Genomic DNA, 19,232 nt, shown 5'->3' with positions numbered 1-19,232 from the left:
AAATGTGCTTGTCTTCTCTTAAACTTTCCATTCAGATGCCTTTCTTCTCTTTCACCATGTGTATTGACTGCCGCTTGGATCTACACTACTCACTCAGTTTTGGTACAAGTGTATATTGCGCCATCATTTGTTTGTTTATGGCGGGTTTTCTTGGTGCCTATTCAGTTTTCAAGATGGCTGCCTCGAAACAAACTCCAAAACTCGCAGAAATAAGATCACTTTTTATTGATTCGAAAATATTAATGAGTGGAGAGAAGTTCATAACGCTGGAGCCCTCTCTAAGCGCTGATTTAAAACTCGCACGAATTCCCTGACGGCTGTACGAAATGATATGCCCTGGGAACGAAAGTGGAATTTTCGCTCGTCAAAATGGACGTTGGGTCGATTCGGAGAGGTCTCGCTAAGGTAAGTTATAGTGTAATTATTCATGACTGATCATCATTCAGTTCCTTTTAATTCCCCCATATCTCTCTCTCTCTCACCTCGGGAACTTTTTTTCCTCTCCAATTCCTAAAAACTTCGACAAATCACCGACGGAAACTGCGTGTGTGTGTCTGTGTGTAGTTCGGTGGTGTACATGTAATCTTGCTTCATAACATAATTACAGCAACAGTAACGCGTGAGAAGTCGACCCCATTGCCTGATGAAGACTAGCAGAAAGCAGTCAAAACATCGCGATCTAAATCTCGAGTGACTACATCGTGAGACAAACTATTAAACAGTTTATTATTACTTACCACCGTGATGAGCAATAACCTCTTTTACGATATAAATTTAGTATGGATTATTCAAGCTCTGCGAAGCCGATGTGGTAGAGGCTCTCCGCCATTATCCTGCCTTACTGCCATTTCAAGAAAGGTTTGGTAAGTGATATTCTGTAATAATAATTATGCAGTAAAAGAAAATTCTAATCCTGTCTTTTTGAGAGTGCAGCTAACAAATTTAAGAGGGGATGTCAAATCAAATTTGCCCAAAATTCGATTTTACTCCTACTTTCATATTTTGTAGCCCAATATTTCCTGATAATTGTGGTGTAGTTTTTTTTGTGAAAATATATTTCAGTTTTTCGAGAAATGATTTTTTTCGTTCGACCGCTCAAATATGCAAATTTTCATCGTAAATATTACCCTAGTTGTGTGACCTCATGTAACGAATAAACTTGACCTCCAGTATTTCTGTCAACATAATCCTTTGCTTTATCATCTAAACTTAATCCCCTGTCATTACTGGAGCTGGCAAAGAAATGTTTATTCTTTGGTAAATATTTTTGTCAGACATACTTTTCTTATGTCGAAAAGTAACATCAAAACAAAGACAGTTTTAACAATGACCGACATGACAGAATCTACTGAGCTTCGAGCTTTTAAAAGACAAAAGGATGGTTAAAAAGTTCATGTACAAATTTCCTTGTGTAATTGTGTTCTTCTATTTTGAGACGAACCGGCAAAATTTACTTGCTAGCGACTATGAAATATGCACGGTGAGCCTACTTGTCGCCACCGTTTACAGGCATAAATCACTACAATTTATAAAAAATCTAACATAATAGTCTTACCTTGTTTATTTATGATTTTTTTAGCTGTTTCGATCATTATATAATGCCTGGGTATTACTTTTTGACAGGAGCCCAGGTTTTGCGCTGCGTTTTCCCCTCCCCTATTTACATCATAAGTTAGTCACGCAATAATTTATAATGACACAAATGAATATTTATCCTGGAAAGAGATTTTTGTTTATGTTGAATTGAAAATATTAGAATATATGCCTTTTGTGGTCACTAATCGTTGTTTCAGTGGCAGCAAAGCAGTTTAAAGCGGGTTGTTGCTTCAATGCTATAGTTGCTTCAATGCTATAATTTATAGTATTAAGTGCCACTCTCGCTAAGAGCGGTCCTCTCGACCTTCCCGACCTTTTTGCCCATGAAAAGAGTTTAGGACACATGTTTCAAAAATAGTTTAGTTGTTCTCCAATTCTCTTTTTTTGCTTCGCCACAAGCCAAAAATAATTTTTGGCCAGACCACCCCTGCGAACAGCGATTGAAAGTGTCAATTTCAAAGATTTTGTCCAGCGCGCAGCGACTGCAACAATGTAGCTCACGGAATTCTATCTTGCTACAAGTTACAAGGGGTGTTGATACGTGCAGCACACTTGAAATTTAGCAAGGACAAATTTTGATGTGATTTTGGGTGAAGAGAAACAAGTTTTGTCGGCCTCTAGTGGCTTGTGCGGAAGGGTCCTTTAGCACCGTGTGCATAATTACGCGTCCCGCCAAACGGCGGGAAGCCAACAAAGTGTTCAAATATTAGTATAGAAAATTCCGCCTCTGTCTGGATTTTTGGTAGCCTATTGACCAATTCCCAATCGAGACCTAGGTCTGACGGGACGCGTAATTTTTCTCACGGCGGTAAGTTACCTACTTACCGGAGCCAGGCTGTATGAATTTTCCTGACATCTTGAGTTCTGCCTGTGATACACGCTTGTCAATTCCCCTATCGGCTTTTGGAATCGACTTAACCTTACCATTGCAATGGCTGGACACCTCTTTAGGCACTCTACATCTACTATTGGAACCACAACTCTACCCAACATCTACGTGTGGGGCAAATTGTACGATAATCGATATCTGTTGGCGTCTCGAAGATGCCGGCAAGTAAGATCAACTTCATTTTATGAATTTGAAAACTTGCAACTCCTCAAGTGACTTGAAATGTCTTTTTTACAACTATGCAAGGGAACGACTTGAGATATGCAACTTCGGTCTTCTCGATAACTAAACCCTCAAGTTCCACCAGCGAACGATTAAATGAATAGCAAATTTTCATGGTAGCGTGTAAGACGAGACGCTTACACAACAGATAATTACCTAAATTAGTATGTAACTTGTCAATCAAATTGACTTTTATATCCATTCTTTGACTTCGGCCGGTGTCCTAGCGGGTTTGGACCCCCCGATATTAACCCCCCCCCCCCGTCCAAATCCGCTAGCGGAATGGACCCCCCTCCGCGGATTTAGACCCCCAGCAAAACTGAGTGAAACATCATCCTTGACGTTCTAGTAGAAATACTTTACGTTCCAGTGCGTACTAAAGTATGTTCTAAAGTATGTTTTTGATTCAAAACATGCAATTGGCAGCTGGAAATGACCCTTTCCGCGATAGTCGAACACCTTTAGATTCAATAGAAGACAAACTTTTGACTTTAATTTATTTTGTTATTGTTCAATGCCCGAGTGTTAAGGTGTTATTTCTCAACGGTTAATATGCGTTGAAATTAGAAAATAAGATTGAGTTCGATGTAATAGTCGCCACTTTTGTTAGGACGTAGACATTAATGTTGATTTGCCTTTGAAATAAGCTGAGAGTTCCAATTGTTCAGAATAGAAACATTTTTACTTACCATAGGCTTTACGAACGACTTTTAGTTGGAGTTGTTACTTCGTTCTTGTTCAGGAACTGTTTAATGTAATTTAATTAGAAAATCAGAGTTATTTTTGTGACTGGATGCAACAGTCTCCACCAATGTTATGACGTTTCGTATTAATGTTGATTCGCATTAGAAGAAGCAAAGATTTACTGGAACAATTCCAAGAGTTCGAATGCAGTAGTTTGTTCGCATTTAATTATTGCGTATACTGTACGACTTGCTATAATAAATGCGGCAGAACTGGAACGAAATAGCTGTTTTTTGTTTTTTCTTTATCTTTACTGAGGAATGTTGTGTTGTGATGGAAAAGAACATCGGAAAAAAGCTCCCAAATAGAATTAGTGACCAAGTATGATACAAACGATGCTTAAAAGAAACGTTTGGTAGAGGGGTCCAAATCTGCGAAGGGGAGTCCATATCCGCTAGCGGATTTGGACAGGGGTCCAAATCCGCGGGGGATCCAAATCCGCTATGACACCGGCAAAGGAATCATTGATGGATCTTTTCGCCCAATGTAAGGTAATCCGGATAACGGAATCCAGGAAATTTTTGCTCGTGGAATCCGGAATACTGGGCATTGGAATCCAGAATCCCGCTAAAGAATGTATCCAGAATCCATTAAAATCGTATAGACGGCTTTCATGCTAAGATGCAGACTGCAGACCATGTAGACCGTGCTTTGTTCGCTGGAGAATTTCGACTGTTACAGCTCGCGAGACACTGACAAATTCATCGATGACCTATCACCCAATCGACTTCGATACTGACATGGCCAAAGTTCCCTACTCGGTAACTATCGATCAGTCTTCTACTCCCATTCAAAAACCCTCCTAGTAAAATTCAATTTTAGCTTGCAGCACTTTCTTTACTGTAAAGTTCTTTGGGCTGTCTTGTGAAGATCCAGGTAATCATTTGCTTCGTTCACACAGCACATTCCTTACCTCTAAGTCAGCGTCACGGTCCACACAAATTACGTCTTGCCGCGTGGGGCTAATCTGCATGAGCTGTTACGGGAAAATTTACTGATTTTCCCGTGTGTGTTATTCGGTACATATTCATTCGTAAACTTTCACATTTAACCATTTCAAGTCCTTTCATTTTAATAAATCAAAAAAATGCATAAAAAACCACAGTAGCTTTTGAATGGATTTTTATCGATTACTCGCTTTTACTATGCACCTGCTTGTCGGCACTTTTGTCATCTAGTACATGGTTTTTTTTAGGTAAATATAAGTGTTAATGGTCTTTCTGGAAACATTGGTTTTCATGGTAGATAGCAGCTGAGTTTATACTCGTAACCTTAATTTCTTTTCATGCGATGGTTTCCAAACCAATCTTGTATAAATAAGCAGAAACCTTTAATTGCTTTTTCGTTTTTTATTTCCTGAGCTGCGCTACTGCAATTAAGATAGGTATTGTTTTCTATACCAGAGCTGTAAAATCGCACCTAGGTTTCCTACGTAAATAGCCTAGAGTTTATTGCATTCGTCTTTTTTAATTTTGAGATTCTATCCGTCGTAGAAACAGATGGAATAATTAAGTAGTTTTCGTTTAACTTCAAAGAGACTTTTTCCGCTCCTTTGTGTCCTTATTCAAATATTGCGATTTGTGTAACAATAGCACTTCGCACCAGTTACTTCTTAAGCAAGTACCTTGTACAGCTTTGATGATTACAAACTAGAGTATGCTAGAGGTCATGTCGCTTGTTGGCCTGACCTAGAATAAAAGTACTGTGGAACCAAAGATTGTCTTATCCTTGACGTCCGTATAAGCTCGCTCGAAGTAGATCTCCGTGTACCAGGAAATCGTGACGAGTTTCCGTTCTCGCTGCCAAGTCGTCTCTACAGAGTTATTTCCCCCAGTTGTTATTGTGCCGTCCGCGAAGAGTCAGTCCTCCAGTTTGGAGAGAAAAACGTATCGTCACAGAGCTCGAGAAACTTGACCCCGCGCTTTTGTCCTGCTAGATAACGCGAGCTCGAAAGAACCTCGTAAAATTTCCTCATGTGGTGTCCAAAAATTGGAAATTATCCCAACGTTACCAAAAGAGTAAGAAAATCGTGTATACACCTTAATCATATGTAAATCACAGTTTTAAAAGAGCAAACAAAAAAGTTGCACAGTCTGCACGGTCTGCACAGTCTGCATGGTCTGCAGTCTGCGTTTTATCATGACCGATGCAACCACTGTGGAGTGCAGGTCACTCACGTGGTCGATGGGTGTGTAAATTTAGAGGGACTAAAGAGATTTTTTACATAACAACAGCATTCAAATCCCACAGGATTTGCTTAGATTCCAACATGGCGACGGACCACACGTTTCCAATTACGATAAACTTTGAAAAAATATATATCTGAATATTAATAAAGGCGGGAGAGGTCTATTTCTAAGTCAAAATTTCGGCATTTAAACATAAACCGCTTTCTTTTATATTTGGTATTTGGAATAACAAAATTTAAGTTTTCATAAGGCACCATATCTCAGTGCAAATAAGGTAAGATACAACCAGATTTTAATGTAACGACGTAATGTGATTTTACTTGGCTAACCATATAAGGAAAAAAGGAAGTGTAGTAAAGAGAATCTCTCATTCTTGGAAAATTACCGTGTAAATGCAGATCTTTTGCGATTTTGCAAAGGTTTAAGTACAGTTGAGTTGGTTGAACGCCGTTTTATTCGCAATCTCATAACGTCGAACATCATCGCCAATTACATATAGGAAAACAAGCTTTTCTTAGTCATAGTCTGCGATTTATTTGCGACATACAAGGGGTGTTATTAAAATTATATTTCAGTTTAAATTTTTCGTCAATACTATGGTTTTTGTTTAAAAGGAAATAGGGAAATATTTTCGAGCTGTTTTGTTGACAGTTCTCCATAAAGTCTATTTTGGATTGCAAAAACTGGCCACCTTTTCCCAATTAGAGAATATTATGCTGTGCTAAAACAACTTGTTAGTCCAACAGTTATTGACAAATTAGAAACGATAAGCAATGATATGAGCCATTAGTTCTTTTGATAACGCTAAATCACTTTAAGAACTTGGAGCAACCTGAATGAAAGAAATATGGTACGCCTCTTCAGAGTTGCTAAATAGATGTAGAATGAATGGACATTGGACTTAAGAGACGGACAGTCTCAATAGGTATTTTTAGAAAAAAAATTTATGCCTTCTTTTGCTGTAATATATTTCTTGTAATTACCAAATGTTGTTATGGAAAAATGACTATACAAACATGCATTCACACAACATGCTCTTCAAGAACGAAATCGGCCATTGAAGTCATTCCTAGAGGACGAAATGCAAAAATTAGGAGCAAACCAGAAAATAAAATCTGGAATCTTTTGTCTTTTGGAATCCGGAATCTGCACAGGTAGAATCCGGAATCCAGCTCCTGGAATCCGGAATCCACAGCTTGGAATTTAGAATCTAACACTGTCCTGGATTACCTTACATGGGGCGAATCTTTAGTTTTTCCTGTGAAGAGTATAGCAGAATGTGATGAGGTCTTATGCATGCAAAGCTATCCTGCCTTGTTAAATGTATGGTAGGAAAAAAAAATATGCTCTTGCATCTGCCATACTCTGCTGATAGGCTTACAGCTGTTTACTGTTCTAGATATTTTTTTAAATTTAAGATTTATTTGGATTTTTAAAGCTATCACATATTTGATGGAAACAGCAACCTTTTTTCACCATTGCAGGTAATATCTAATGAAAAAGTTTTTGAAATGTGCACATGCATAGTTTATTCATTCCTTACTTTATTTACCCTGCAGTACACAATGATGGGTTAGAAGATGAATTATTTACTCTAAAGGGAACAATTCCAGTTATAATCATAGGTGAGATCAGATTTATGTCAACCAGTTTATACACAGAGTGATTTGGTTTTATCAAGTTAGTTGATAATGTAAATTGGCCATAATGGCCATTGGCTTGTTTAAGTCAGCTGACTTGTTCTGTCTTAAAAATTATGATATTACATTGGAGGCAGTCTTCACACTACTTGATGTAAATTCCTTGTTTTTTTCAGGTGTGGCATACAACATTCCAGTGCAAATTTGGCTGCAGAAGGGACATCCTTATCTTCAACCATTAGTGTTCGTCACACCGACAAGTACAATGGCAATCAAGCCGTCTCCGCATGTGGATACCAATGGCAAAGTTGACCTTCCCTATCTACAAGAATGGAAACACTCTCCTGAAGTATGTTTGCTTACCAATATACATTTTGTGTGTTTGTAAAACAAGGATTTTTTTTCCACAAATATATATCTAATATATTTTTTTGGCATCATTAAGCTTCCTTTGTGTGTAAGATGATTTGAATATTGGGTTACCATATGGTTTAAAATGAATTTCAGTATTTATGTGTAGATTCTATTAGTAGTACTAATAGTGAGCACATTAAAAAAAGAGAGAGAAAGAGAAGAGACAGGGTTTGTTTGGGCCCTGGAAAATCTGGTAAGTCATGGAATTATATTTTGACCTTTTTCTAGGATTGTTAAGTTCTGGAAAAAGACTACAAGTCCTGGAAATCTGCTTAACTCAAGCAATAAAATTCTCAGAATATACGCTGTAAGGAATGAATGAAAACTACAAGGAAAATTGATTTTGAAATCTTAAGAATGAAAGGGTTTAAGGAAAAATTTGGAGTATTGAAAAAGTCAATCTGAGTCCTGGAAAAGTCGTGAAAAAGTTTTTGGAATTTGTTTCTGAAAAAGGGTACGAAACTTGTAGGGAAAAAAACATCAGGAAACACACATGTTCATCCACAATGTCTCATATCAGAAGTTTAATATCTATGGGCTGGTTTACAGTCAAAAGATACTCTCTGGGTGATGATTTAATATGTTTTGTTCAATATTAAACCTGTAAATGTCATATTCCCTTTTTTCAGAACGGATCTAATCTTTCAACTCTACTTGAAACTCTTCTTGGCGTGTTTACTTTAATACCACCAGTTTTCACAAGTACGCCAGATGCATGTACGTAAGCAATAATGTGCACTTATGACTAGGCCATAGACTCACCAAATATTGGAGCAAGAGCTCAAAGTGATTTAGTACCTATGCAGAGAAAAATTTTACATTTCTTTTGATATTCTTGGTCGTGATGCTTTAAGTTCTGTTTTTGATGAATGCATTTCTATTAATTGCATCTAATGTATTCCATATACGTGACTTTACATTTATCTGTTCCTCTGGAACATGCGCCTACCAGAACACAGGATCTGCTATGTCCTCCATATTATCTCATGTTTTTCGGTGGTTATGAATTTTAGAGCTTTTAAAGCGAAAAAAACAACAACAACAACAATAACAAAACAAAATGAAACTAAACTAAAAAGAAAGTAACTTGGCTCATAGTCATATAGAACACTCGCATTCCGGCTCCTGGTTAACAATACAGCATATTTTTACCTCCTGCCTAGTGACCCAGTCGCAGCAAACTGGAAATTCACGGCATAACTTGCTGGAAGAGAATTCCTCCATACCAAGAATAGCACCTACAACAGAAGAAAACATTATTTTACAGAGGCGGCTTATGACAGCAGAACAACAACTGAGAGTGAAAAGTGAAGAACTAAGCCAGCAGCGGACACATTTCCAAGCACAGCTGCGAGAAAAAGGAGTGGAAATAACAAACCTTCTGAGGAAAAAACCACAACGAGAGGAACACGCGCAGAGACAATTGAGGGAGATGTCACAGCAACTTGCAGACGTCCAAGGGCAGTTACAACAAAGAGATCAGGAAGCTGATAATTTGCAGAATCAAGTTACTGCCTTGGAGAGACAGTTGAGGATTAAAGATCAGGAAATAAATGAACTGGAGATATCTCTTTCAACAACTCAACGAGTTTTAAATGAAACTCTACGCAAACAGTCACCTGAATGGATCATATCACGCGATCAAATTCAGCTTACAGATAAGTGCCTTGGGAGGGGAGCCTGGGGAAGTGTTGTCGAAGGAAAGTATCGTGGCTGTGTCGTAGCCGTCAAACAAATCCACGAGATGATTCTGTCCCCTCATAATAGGAGATTGTTTGAGCGAGAAATGAACATTGCTTCACGATGCCGCCATCCGTGTTTGCTGCAGTTCATTGGAGCAACAAACGACGAAGGAAGTCCTCTCTTTGTCTCAGAGCTCATGGAATCGAGTTTACGAGCATTGTTAGAGCAAAAATCTCTTTCCAGTACTGAAGTGTCTGTTATTTCTCTGGATGTAGCTCTAGCGCTAAACTACCTTCATTTAAAAGAACCATTTCCCATAATTCACCGTGACATCAGCAGTGCCAATGTGTTGCTATGGCGACAAGCCGACCGATGGCGAGGCAAACTGTCAGATTATGGAACTGCTAACTTTATGCAGCAGACCATGACAGCTGGTCCTGGTGCTATGATTTACAGTGCACCTGAAGCCCACACTAAAAGTCAAACTGTGAAGGTATGTCTAGTGTAGATTTGGTATTGATATCAGTTTTAAAGTCATCTATTAGTCCTTATATTGGGACTCATGATAAGATGTTGAAAACGTTTGTCATGAGAGGTTGCGCAAAAAAATAGACATAAACTTCCCTGAGAGGAATTTATCCTACATGTGTTGGTTAAAATTATGGAAAATACTTCGGCATACGAACGAAACCTAGGATCAGCAGTATCGAAGGCGCATCGCCAAAGCAAAATATCTTTTTTTACTCGTCTTGTCTATATCTTTTGTTTCGAGGTCGATGTGTATAGTTTCGGAGTTCTTCTCTGTGAGATTTGCAATCGGGAATTGCCAGATCCTCACAGGCGTGACCAGCAGGTCGCCATGGTGACAGACCGCGCTCTTCGAAGTCTCATTCGTCGATGTATTAATCAAGATCCTGAGGCGCGACCCAGTATGGAAGCCATCATTGAAGAACTAGAACAGCTAGTCTAAGAAAGGTTTGTTCAAGATCTAACGTATGACCACTTATCATTCTTTTGAATTTTGGCTATCTCACAGAACAATGCAGAACTGCCACGTTTACATTGCCAAAACTGCTTCTAATTACATTTTCGCATTTTAAACAGATCGATAAGATTAAATACCCTTTGGACGTAAAGAATCTTTTACTTTTAATTATTGCTTTTATTTTTGGTCAAATTTATTGTTCTTCAACTGTATGAGCCAACACTTGACAAAGTTAGAGAGAAGCCTCGGCGAGTCAAGACTTCGCTGCCCGAGACTCTTTTTTCAGCAATGCTGTAATTGTATATAAATAGGTTTATTATTTGGAATAAGTAGACTTGATATTGTAATGATATTGTGACTGAAAAACCACGGTTGAGAGTTACCGTTGAACGATGTACGTACGGTTAAACCTGTTTTAAGCGGTCACCCACGGGGATGGCTCGGTGACTTCTAAATACAAATTGACCGCCTAATACAGGTTCCACAGAATAGGGTACTTTGCGAAAGGAAAGGAAAAAAAAAGTTATTGTATGCCTTAACTGACACAAGTTCGTTCAATAATATCACCAACATTGATACCAGGGGATAAATGTGGATTCAATTTGACGTGAAATATTATTCTTAGTGTTATTTAATGTTCCCTTATTAACTGACCGTTCATTACAGGTAGAGGACAAAACGAACAGGCCGTTGGGTCTTAGTAAAGGGTAACCACTTAATAGAGGTGAAAAATACAGTGGTTGTGGGGAACAAATTATAGGACTTTGAGTACCGACCGCTAAATACAGGGTGCCGCTTAATACAACTTCGACTCTATTTGATAACATCCTGCACCTCGTTATGCTATCTAAATGTGTTGATAATGTAGTCTAGGTTGTTATAATATTAGGATAAGTAAAGTAAGTATCAGTGCATATAAAAGCATCCTGCAAGTATAAGACAATGTTGTTTATTATCTATTCTAGCTTTTATTTCTTTGCGGATAAATTTTTTTCGTTAGCAGCGGTTTTTTTTTCTTCTCTCTTTTGCTTTTTTTTCATTTTTTCCTCCAGTTTTTTAGACTATCAGTTTAGAAAATTTACGTTTTTTGAAAATGTGCGAAAGCTCACTGGCTAATGCTAGACTTGCGTTCTCACATGGATTGTAGCCAGCAATCGTAACCACCACTGAATGCCTGAGAACCAAGGCAGAACTAGTTATTTATGTGAACGATTGTTTAATAAAGTGCTTTGCAACTCAAATATTTATGGACGCAAATTATATAATTTCAACTCTGTAATATCCTCTCAAATCCCGTCACTCGGTGTATTCCCTGTAGTCGACTTTCTTTTGCTTAGCAACTGTTTTATGAAAGACTTTTTTCACGGAGAGGTGGATTTGAGAAATATGTTTTAAGAAATATCATTCTTGCCGTTGGGAGTTATGTTTAACCATCGTTAACCATATGCATTCGTAAAGGGGAAAAAGTAGTTTATCTTGCGTTATGATCGTCTGGATGAGAGTGCATCTAAAAGAGACTGTTGTTAATTGTTGTCAAATAGAGAATTTCTGAGTTAGAAACGATCAGTTCGTTTGTCTCGGAAATCACATTCATCAAAGGTGATTGGCAAAATGAACTGTCTTCCGACCGGTTTGCCCATTACAAAAATGGTTGGAGTTTGAAACCCTAAATGCGTGAATGTCTGTGTATTAGTCCGAGCACTATCTCGCATCCCTTGAGCCGTGTTTCTTCTACACCTTCCGGATGGTGCGTCTCTTTGCCACAGCCATGATATGTGTTATGAATCCATTGATAGTCATGGCCTTATCGTTTCCTGGTTTGTACACAGATACTTTACGTATCCGAGGTTTATAGGGTGGGGGTGGGGTGCACTTAACATTAAAGGGCCAATCACACTCGCCCGTGTTGTAGTTATAGTGCAAACCTCTCGGACAGGTCTCCCTCTTCGTCTCTTCCAATGAACACGAGTAGAAACTTGAGCAGTCATATGGGTCCGCGTAATTTCCGCTAGGTCTCTCTAGGCAGAACTCCTTGTCCACTTTTAAAATACAGAATAGAAAGAAACAGGTGCGTGTTAACGATGATTGCTTCGTTATGAGCTTGACTGTTTCATTTCAAGATAAAGTTTCAAGAATACGTCTTCTGAATATTAACAGGTCATTGTATGACTGAGTGACACTCTCTAAGGCACCATCTATTTCTTCAGTTAAGTCTGATGTAGTTTGCGATTTTCATAATCTCGACTTCATATTGGTTTTATTGTCAACGGTAATATACCGGTGCATTCAAAACGAATGCAGATATAAAGCGCTCACTCTACCTGTTACTTCGTTGGTATTTGCGTCGGATTTTACGGCTGGTCTAACTGGTTTTACTGGTGTCAATGGCGTGTTTCCATTTCTGTCTGAAAAAGGATAGAAAGCAAAGAAAGAGTTTGAGAAGTGTCCATTTATATTTTTGGTCTTGTATCATATCAAGGATTCTGCGGGCTTATATTTATGAAACTGTCAAGGACAGTTTGGAAGCTCTTGGCTACTCGATTTCCCGCCGATTATAAGTCTCATGTCCTTAGCCCCAGTCCCACAGCAACATAGCTGCAGAAAAGGATGGTTTTCATTCTCACTTTAAGATTTAAAAATTTGGAAGAATTGTTCATTTTTGTGTTTCTAGATTTAATTAGTATGATGGAAGAATAAAAAAAAATCGTGTTTCTTCGACTAAACTTTTGATATGCCTACCCGTCGCAAGATTGCTCATGCCCAGGCTTTCACCCGTGTCCATTCCTTGGCGGTGAGTTGGTTTGACTTCCGGTTCAGTGGATTCTGATTGCCCAACTTCAGTGCCTTCTGTCGTCCGGCATGGAAAGCTCTGTGGTGTGTCACATGACTTCAGTAAAGCATTGAACACCATTCCTTTCAAACAGTGTCTCTTTGTAGCTCTGCCATTCAGACATTGGTAAAATGATGTACAGTTGTTGGGGTCTTCGTAGAAGCCATCAAGTTTAGTAACACAGAAGGTTTCGTCCACTGGAAATTGAGGGCAGTCAAAAGTTTTCAATTTCAAAAAAGACAATCGTATGCTTATTCTCATCAAGAATGTTATATCATAGTTTCTTTCGATCAATAAGAGGATGAAGCTTCTATGCTTTTTTGGAATTCATGCACTTTTCTGGCAACCACTACCGGACCAATAGATGGGCCATGGCTTTTGTTCATTTAACGTTTTATCTTTTAAAAAATTAAGGCTTTACGATTTTTACTTGTTTAAATCGGAAGATATCGTCGACCAGATTCCCTTCTGCGATCATTTTTTGTTCAAAAATTCTAGGAACATCTTGCTCGCGGAGCGTGTGTTAATATCAAATAGTAAACCCGAACAACGTGTCTAAAGTAGATACATACCTCTTTTTAATAAATCCGGGGTCGGTTGATGTATGTTCAGTTCCATCTTGGGGGATATCGCTGAACTCGTAAATTTGTCAGCATTTAGAGGGCTGATGAGTGATCTTTGGCGACATGGAAAATTTGTTGGATTGTCACATGACTTTAGCATATCGTTAAATACTTGGCCCCTATTACAACGTCGTCTGTAGGTAGTGCCTTTAAAGCACTGATAAAATGCTACACAATCCCTGGTATCTTGGTAGTAACCATCCAGTTTGTCTCTGCAAAATGCCTCATCACCTGTTAAACCCAAGAATGCAAAATGAACGTGAAGAGGAAAAAACTGCTTAAAACTCGATGGCTCTTGGTAAGACTTGATCGCAAGGGATAGCAACTTCTCTTAACTATTGACTATTTTGATAAAATATAGTGATAACTTTATTTCGACTGACTGTAAATAATTTACAAGAAAATAATCTATGTGAACTGCGGATCACAGTAATGAACACTACTTAAGCAGTAGTGAAAATAAGGCCTGAAAAAAATTCAGGCCTGTACGGGATTTGAACCCATGCATGTATGACCTCTGCGATACCGGTGCAGCGGTGAGGTGGTCAGTATGTTGGTTTCTAATAAGCCGTGGAGGGATAAATGAATGAATGTAAATACATAAAAATGGCATATGTGAATTGCGGATAAAGAAATGAATATGAAAGTGATCTTCGCAGTAATGAACACTACTTAAGCAATAGTAAAAATAAGGCCTAAAAAAAATTCAGGCCAGTACGGCATTTAAACCCATAACTTCGACTGTCAGCTTAATCGATCTTGTGAGTTGTCTACCTGTCTCGTCGTCACTTTTTCCTGAGTTAGGACCTTGACCATAACATGTGATCGTACGTGGGTCACTTCCTGTTAAAAAAGGGAGACAAAACATCTAGTGTGACATGACATGACATGCATCCCATAACCGGATATTAAATCAGATGATAGAAAATGAACTGAGGTTGCATGGGCAAAACGAAGAAAAATGCCAACAAATATGATTGAAAATAAGTCGCCTTAGACCCTCTGACTTTGTTCGTAGCTGAGGATAAACTTAATGGACACAATATCCCCTTTTCCTCTGAGACAACATGGCATTTTTCATTCAACTTCATATTCAGGAGTTAATAATAATTCATATTCTCAACTAAATTCTACCGATGTTTTAATCAAATCATAAAAGGTATATTCCTAGTTATAGCTCTTATTGGCTGATTCGTAACTTGTGACCCACCTTTTATGAACCCTGAGAACTGCACAGAAGAAGTAAGATCTACGTTATTCTTCAGCTCTGTGATGGTCGACTCCACTTGCTCTCCGCTAACACTTGTCAAGCGTACTCGCAAGGGAAAATTTATTTTATTAGGTGATCCCACCAGGAAGAAATTATCATCTGTTCTCGGAAGACAAATCCATCTCCCACTCTGAAAAATCTCTAGTCCAACCGTCACTACCCTAGCAGAAAGTAAAAAAGCCTACTGAAGAGAATAGATTTGGTAGGAATATGTATTAGGTATTTACAAGTTTCAACTTGGACCTCAAACGCTCATAAGAATGGTGAACATCACGTGGAGAGATCTCTACAAAGTGATTTTGTAAGATATAAGAACAGTCACGAGCAAAAATATGGCTTCACACATTGCGATCAGTACAACTAATCACGAGACATCTATAAAAGCCGTTACAGATTTGACTTCAGTAACGGTAATTATATGATGGATCGCCAAACTCATCAAAGGACCTAATCACAACAAGAACGAAATAATTGAATGAACTCCAGAATGACCAGTCGCAGATTGTAAACCCTACCAGTGAAAAGTATATATGGGCGGTGATCGTCTTTTAATTTTAATTTGGCACGTATATCACAGATAAAACTTGCCTGGAATTTCGAGTTTGCAATTTCATAGCCCATGGGTTGCTCTCCACGAATCTGAACTTGATGTTTCCATTTATGCCGGAAACTGTTGGACAATCGATCGCTTTGAACTGAGTCTTCCACTGGTCAGAACCAGGGGTATACAAGTCGAACCCTGAGATAAATTGACGCGGTAGAGTGTAAATTTCGGCTTGGGAATAAGTAGATGTCATTTATTAAATTATTGTTTTCGGGATAAAGTAACTCATTCATGCGAAATTTTAGTCGTTTAAAAGTATTTGAAGCAAGGTTTCTCTCTCCTTTTATTTCCCCTTTACAGAATACTTCTTTTTAACCATAGTTTCTGATCCCTATAAATATCTCATGACTGCGTGGAAATGCCTCAGGAACAACGCAAAGAAACGTGTATCAGGAACCAGAAATAAGGAAGAAGAGAAATTGTTAATGTATGCCACAGCAAATGGCTCTCAAAACTGAAAACGGGTCTGTAGCATTGTCGGTTATCTAAGTACGTGATTGTTCAATAAATTTTCCGAGTGAGATATCGCTATTCTTTCCTGTCATCCTTAATGCAGAAAAGTAATTGACACGCGATTACTTTTACCTTGTTTACAGTTTCCACAACGATCGATCACAAACGCGTATATTGGGCCTAAGATTGGTGTCTTTGGTATTCTTCCTTTTTCAGTAAGATCGGCAAGAATTCCTTGACCTGTAATTTCCACGCACATTCCACAGCCAAGTGATTTTTGAAACTCTCCATCACTTGCTGCGACCTTGATCCAACCCTTATGGCTGTAGTCTGATGTTAGGGGGTCTAACGAACACGCTCCACCTCCTTTGTAATAACCATTGTAGGAGCTCTGTTTTGTGATAGATAGAAACAGTTACATCAACAGACGTAAACTACAAAAGACAAAACACACTTTACAGGCATTCATGTGGTATGGATATTTCGTTCTTTTTATTTATTTTTATCCTATTTTAGCACTGTTTTGTGGCCGGATCCTTCGTGCATCAAACTGACCGCCATGCAAGATAAAAGACGCTGAATATCAAACAACACAGGAAATTTACACCAGCCTCCAAACAAAGCAATCTTGTCCAAGCGGAAAATAGGTTATCACAGTTTGAGACAGAAAAAAATGAAATTCATTTAACTTTTAAGACAATTTTTATTTTTCATTTAACACCGAAAAAAATGCCACTTACATTTCCGTCCATTAGTTGACCACTGTAATGACGCCATATTGCCATTAGATTTTGAAAGTCTGTCACAGCCTTTGCGTAAAATAACATAATTCACTTTTTTAAATATAATTCTTCTTGGTTACTGACCCAAAAAATACTATTATAGTCAATTATCTTTCGAGTCAAAATAAATTTTGTGATGATAGACTGTGATAGGCATAGACAGCTCTACTTAAGAAACGACGAAACAGGCAGAAAGAAGGCACGAAAAAGTCTTACGGAGCAAGCAGACTGGATGATAAAACTGTCAATTCGATTCGATACCACTTCATGGAAACAAGTGTTTCTTAAGAGATTCAAGGTATCTTTTCATGGAAATAAATAATTGTGGTTTCGTACATTTGTAAAAACAAAATCACATACCTCAGAAAACTCTATACACAGCCAAAGAATCAGTATCACTAAGCTTTTCCGCCTGGTTAGCAAATTCATTGCTCTTAAAATCTCACTCAGAATTCTGCTGTAAGACATAAGAGCAAGTAAGTGGATTGCGTACTTCTTAATGAAATACTTTGACAAACTCCGAAGAAAAACCATTCCGACAGCTGTGTTACTTCTGAATTCGTGGCGAGACTTGATTCATGTTATCAATTAAAATTGGTAATTGGTGCCGTAAGAGCGTACACTTTAAAACGACATCACCTGCTAGCCAGTCAAATAAGTCATGTGTTAAACTTGAACAAATATTACCGCAGTAAAATGGACTGATACAATTTTTTCCCTATACTTTTATGTACCTTATACTTTTATATGACCATATTCCGCGCCTTAACAAAGAATGAAAAACTATTGAATTCGAAATGTCTCTTAAAATTCTTAGGTACATGGATAAGATTCGCCAACAAACAAGTGGAAAGCTTGAAATGAATTAGTACTGATATTTTAAGCTGGTGGTTTAAAAAAAGGTCTTGGATGAGTATTTCTCGCCCGCAATATTTATCTTAGTCTTTAAACTATCCGAAATTGAATTGCTTTGCATTCTGATATGGTAATATAAGTTCCAATTTACACGTTTGTAAATATTACTTACCGTTTTCATTGTTGTCACTAACGAAAAGGAACAAAGAACAAACAATAACACACAAAAGACATTACGAAACATTATTCTTGACCTTATTGGCAGGTCAGTTTAACGGGTAATTTCAGAGGTCAGTGGTATTTGTAGAGGCTTTTTTCACATCCATATATGGTCATATCACTTTCCATCTCAGTGGACACCATAGTTCATGATCAACTACGAACAATGTCGAATATCTTCAAAGTGCGCGGTTATTTCGAATACCAAGTATTTTGTGTTATTTTAAAGACGCTTAGGTATTACCTTTTGGAACAATGTACAGGAGTTTTCTTTCACTGACTGATTTTCTCTTTCTTGATTGTATTCATCAGTTTATGGTGTCCATAGACATTTGCCTTGCGTTCAAAGAAACCAGTCTTAAAAGTATCGCTCGCGCAAAGTGTTTTTTCATTCGTTTCTGTTTTGGTCTTGAACTAAATTACAACTAAAAGACATTGTGAGGTGCTATTGATTTATTTCGAAAGACTTTTTTTTATCTGGGAGACTAGCTGTGGATTCAAACCAGGTTTCAAAGGACAACAATATCAAATAGACCCAATTACAGAAATGAACTATGGGATTTCTTGGAATCATTGAAGAAAGCAAAAGAGTGTACATGGTGGATTTCTGTCCACCGAAAAGGGGCTAGTTCCGTCAACTATCAAACTATCCTCTCAGTTATTAACTCCGTCAGTCAGTCAATCAATCAGTCAGTCAGTCAGTTGTTAAGTAGGTCGATAAGTCCCTCAATCACTTCCGTCAATCAGCAAAGAGATGATTTACGTGCGTACCTGATTTTTCTCGACGGAATCGATAACTATTGATAATTGAATCATATATAAAAAACAGTTCTTTAAAGCCCAATGGAAGTTAAAATCGTTTTACAATAATCAGTGATTCGAGTTAACCGAATGACATCTTTGGATTTAAGTAAATACACTCATACATAATATCGTTGGAAACTTTCCTTTGAATTGGCAACAAATCATGAGTTTATCAGCAGATGCAGGTCAATTTTAGATATCATTCTCAGCGTCATCTAGAACCGTTCCTCCAAATTGAAAAGGATTTATTCTTGGTAGAAACGAAAGAGCATCAGATCAAAAAAATGTGCTGACTAGAAAAGTCAGGCTTATCATTGGTAAGGCTCAAAGACAAACTCTTTTATTCCTTCCAGTTTTAATTACAAGTCGTCAGATGGCTTTCGAAAAACATATAATTAAATCAGGAGTGTTGCCACGTTTTATTTCCTTT

At 37.9% G+C, this 19,232-nt stretch overlaps 2 protein-coding genes across 3 annotated transcripts; one reads left to right on the top strand and one right to left on the bottom strand.

Moving 5' to 3' along the window:
- The first annotated feature begins 363 nt into the window (after positions 1-363).
- Positions 364-11,575, top strand: LOC131782187 (probable serine/threonine-protein kinase DDB_G0271682). The gene is made up of 7 exons (XM_066170479.1): positions 364-405; positions 779-863; positions 7,200-7,265; positions 7,457-7,629; positions 8,324-8,411; positions 8,858-9,870; positions 10,150-11,575. The coding sequence occupies exons 1-7, from the start codon at positions 370-372 to the stop codon at positions 10,345-10,347; spliced, it is 1,659 nt and encodes a 552-aa protein (XP_066026576.1). The 5' UTR covers positions 364-369; the 3' UTR covers positions 10,348-11,575.
- A 12-nt stretch (positions 11,576-11,587) lies between these two features.
- Positions 11,588-18,009, bottom strand: LOC131782186 (uncharacterized). Of its 2 annotated transcripts, none has more exons than XM_066170477.1 (11): positions 17,952-18,009; positions 17,285-17,378; positions 16,883-16,951; positions 16,275-16,533; positions 15,674-15,824; positions 15,026-15,246; positions 14,590-14,658; positions 13,765-14,046; positions 13,102-13,389; positions 12,684-12,767; positions 11,588-12,401 (listed from the first exon to the last, which is right to left on the bottom strand). In XM_066170477.1, the coding sequence occupies exons 2-11, from the start codon at positions 17,351-17,353 to the stop codon at positions 12,094-12,096; spliced, it is 1,800 nt and encodes a 599-aa protein (XP_066026574.1). In that variant the 5' UTR covers positions 17,354-17,378; positions 17,952-18,009; the 3' UTR covers positions 11,588-12,093. The 2 variants fall into 2 exon arrangements, with proteins under 2 accessions (XP_066026574.1, XP_058954884.2); XM_059098901.2 differs by having other exon boundaries at positions 17,285-17,381; positions 17,952-17,994.
- Positions 18,010-19,232: the final 1,223 nt, after the last annotated feature.

The sequence above is a fragment of the Pocillopora verrucosa genome, chromosome 7 (genome assembly GCF_036669915.1).
Source record: "Pocillopora verrucosa isolate sample1 chromosome 7, ASM3666991v2, whole genome shotgun sequence".
NCBI lineage: Eukaryota > Metazoa > Cnidaria > Anthozoa > Scleractinia > Pocilloporidae > Pocillopora > Pocillopora verrucosa.
The sequence above is the reverse complement of the archived record's forward strand: the minus strand, read 5'-3'. Positions and strand labels throughout refer to the sequence as shown.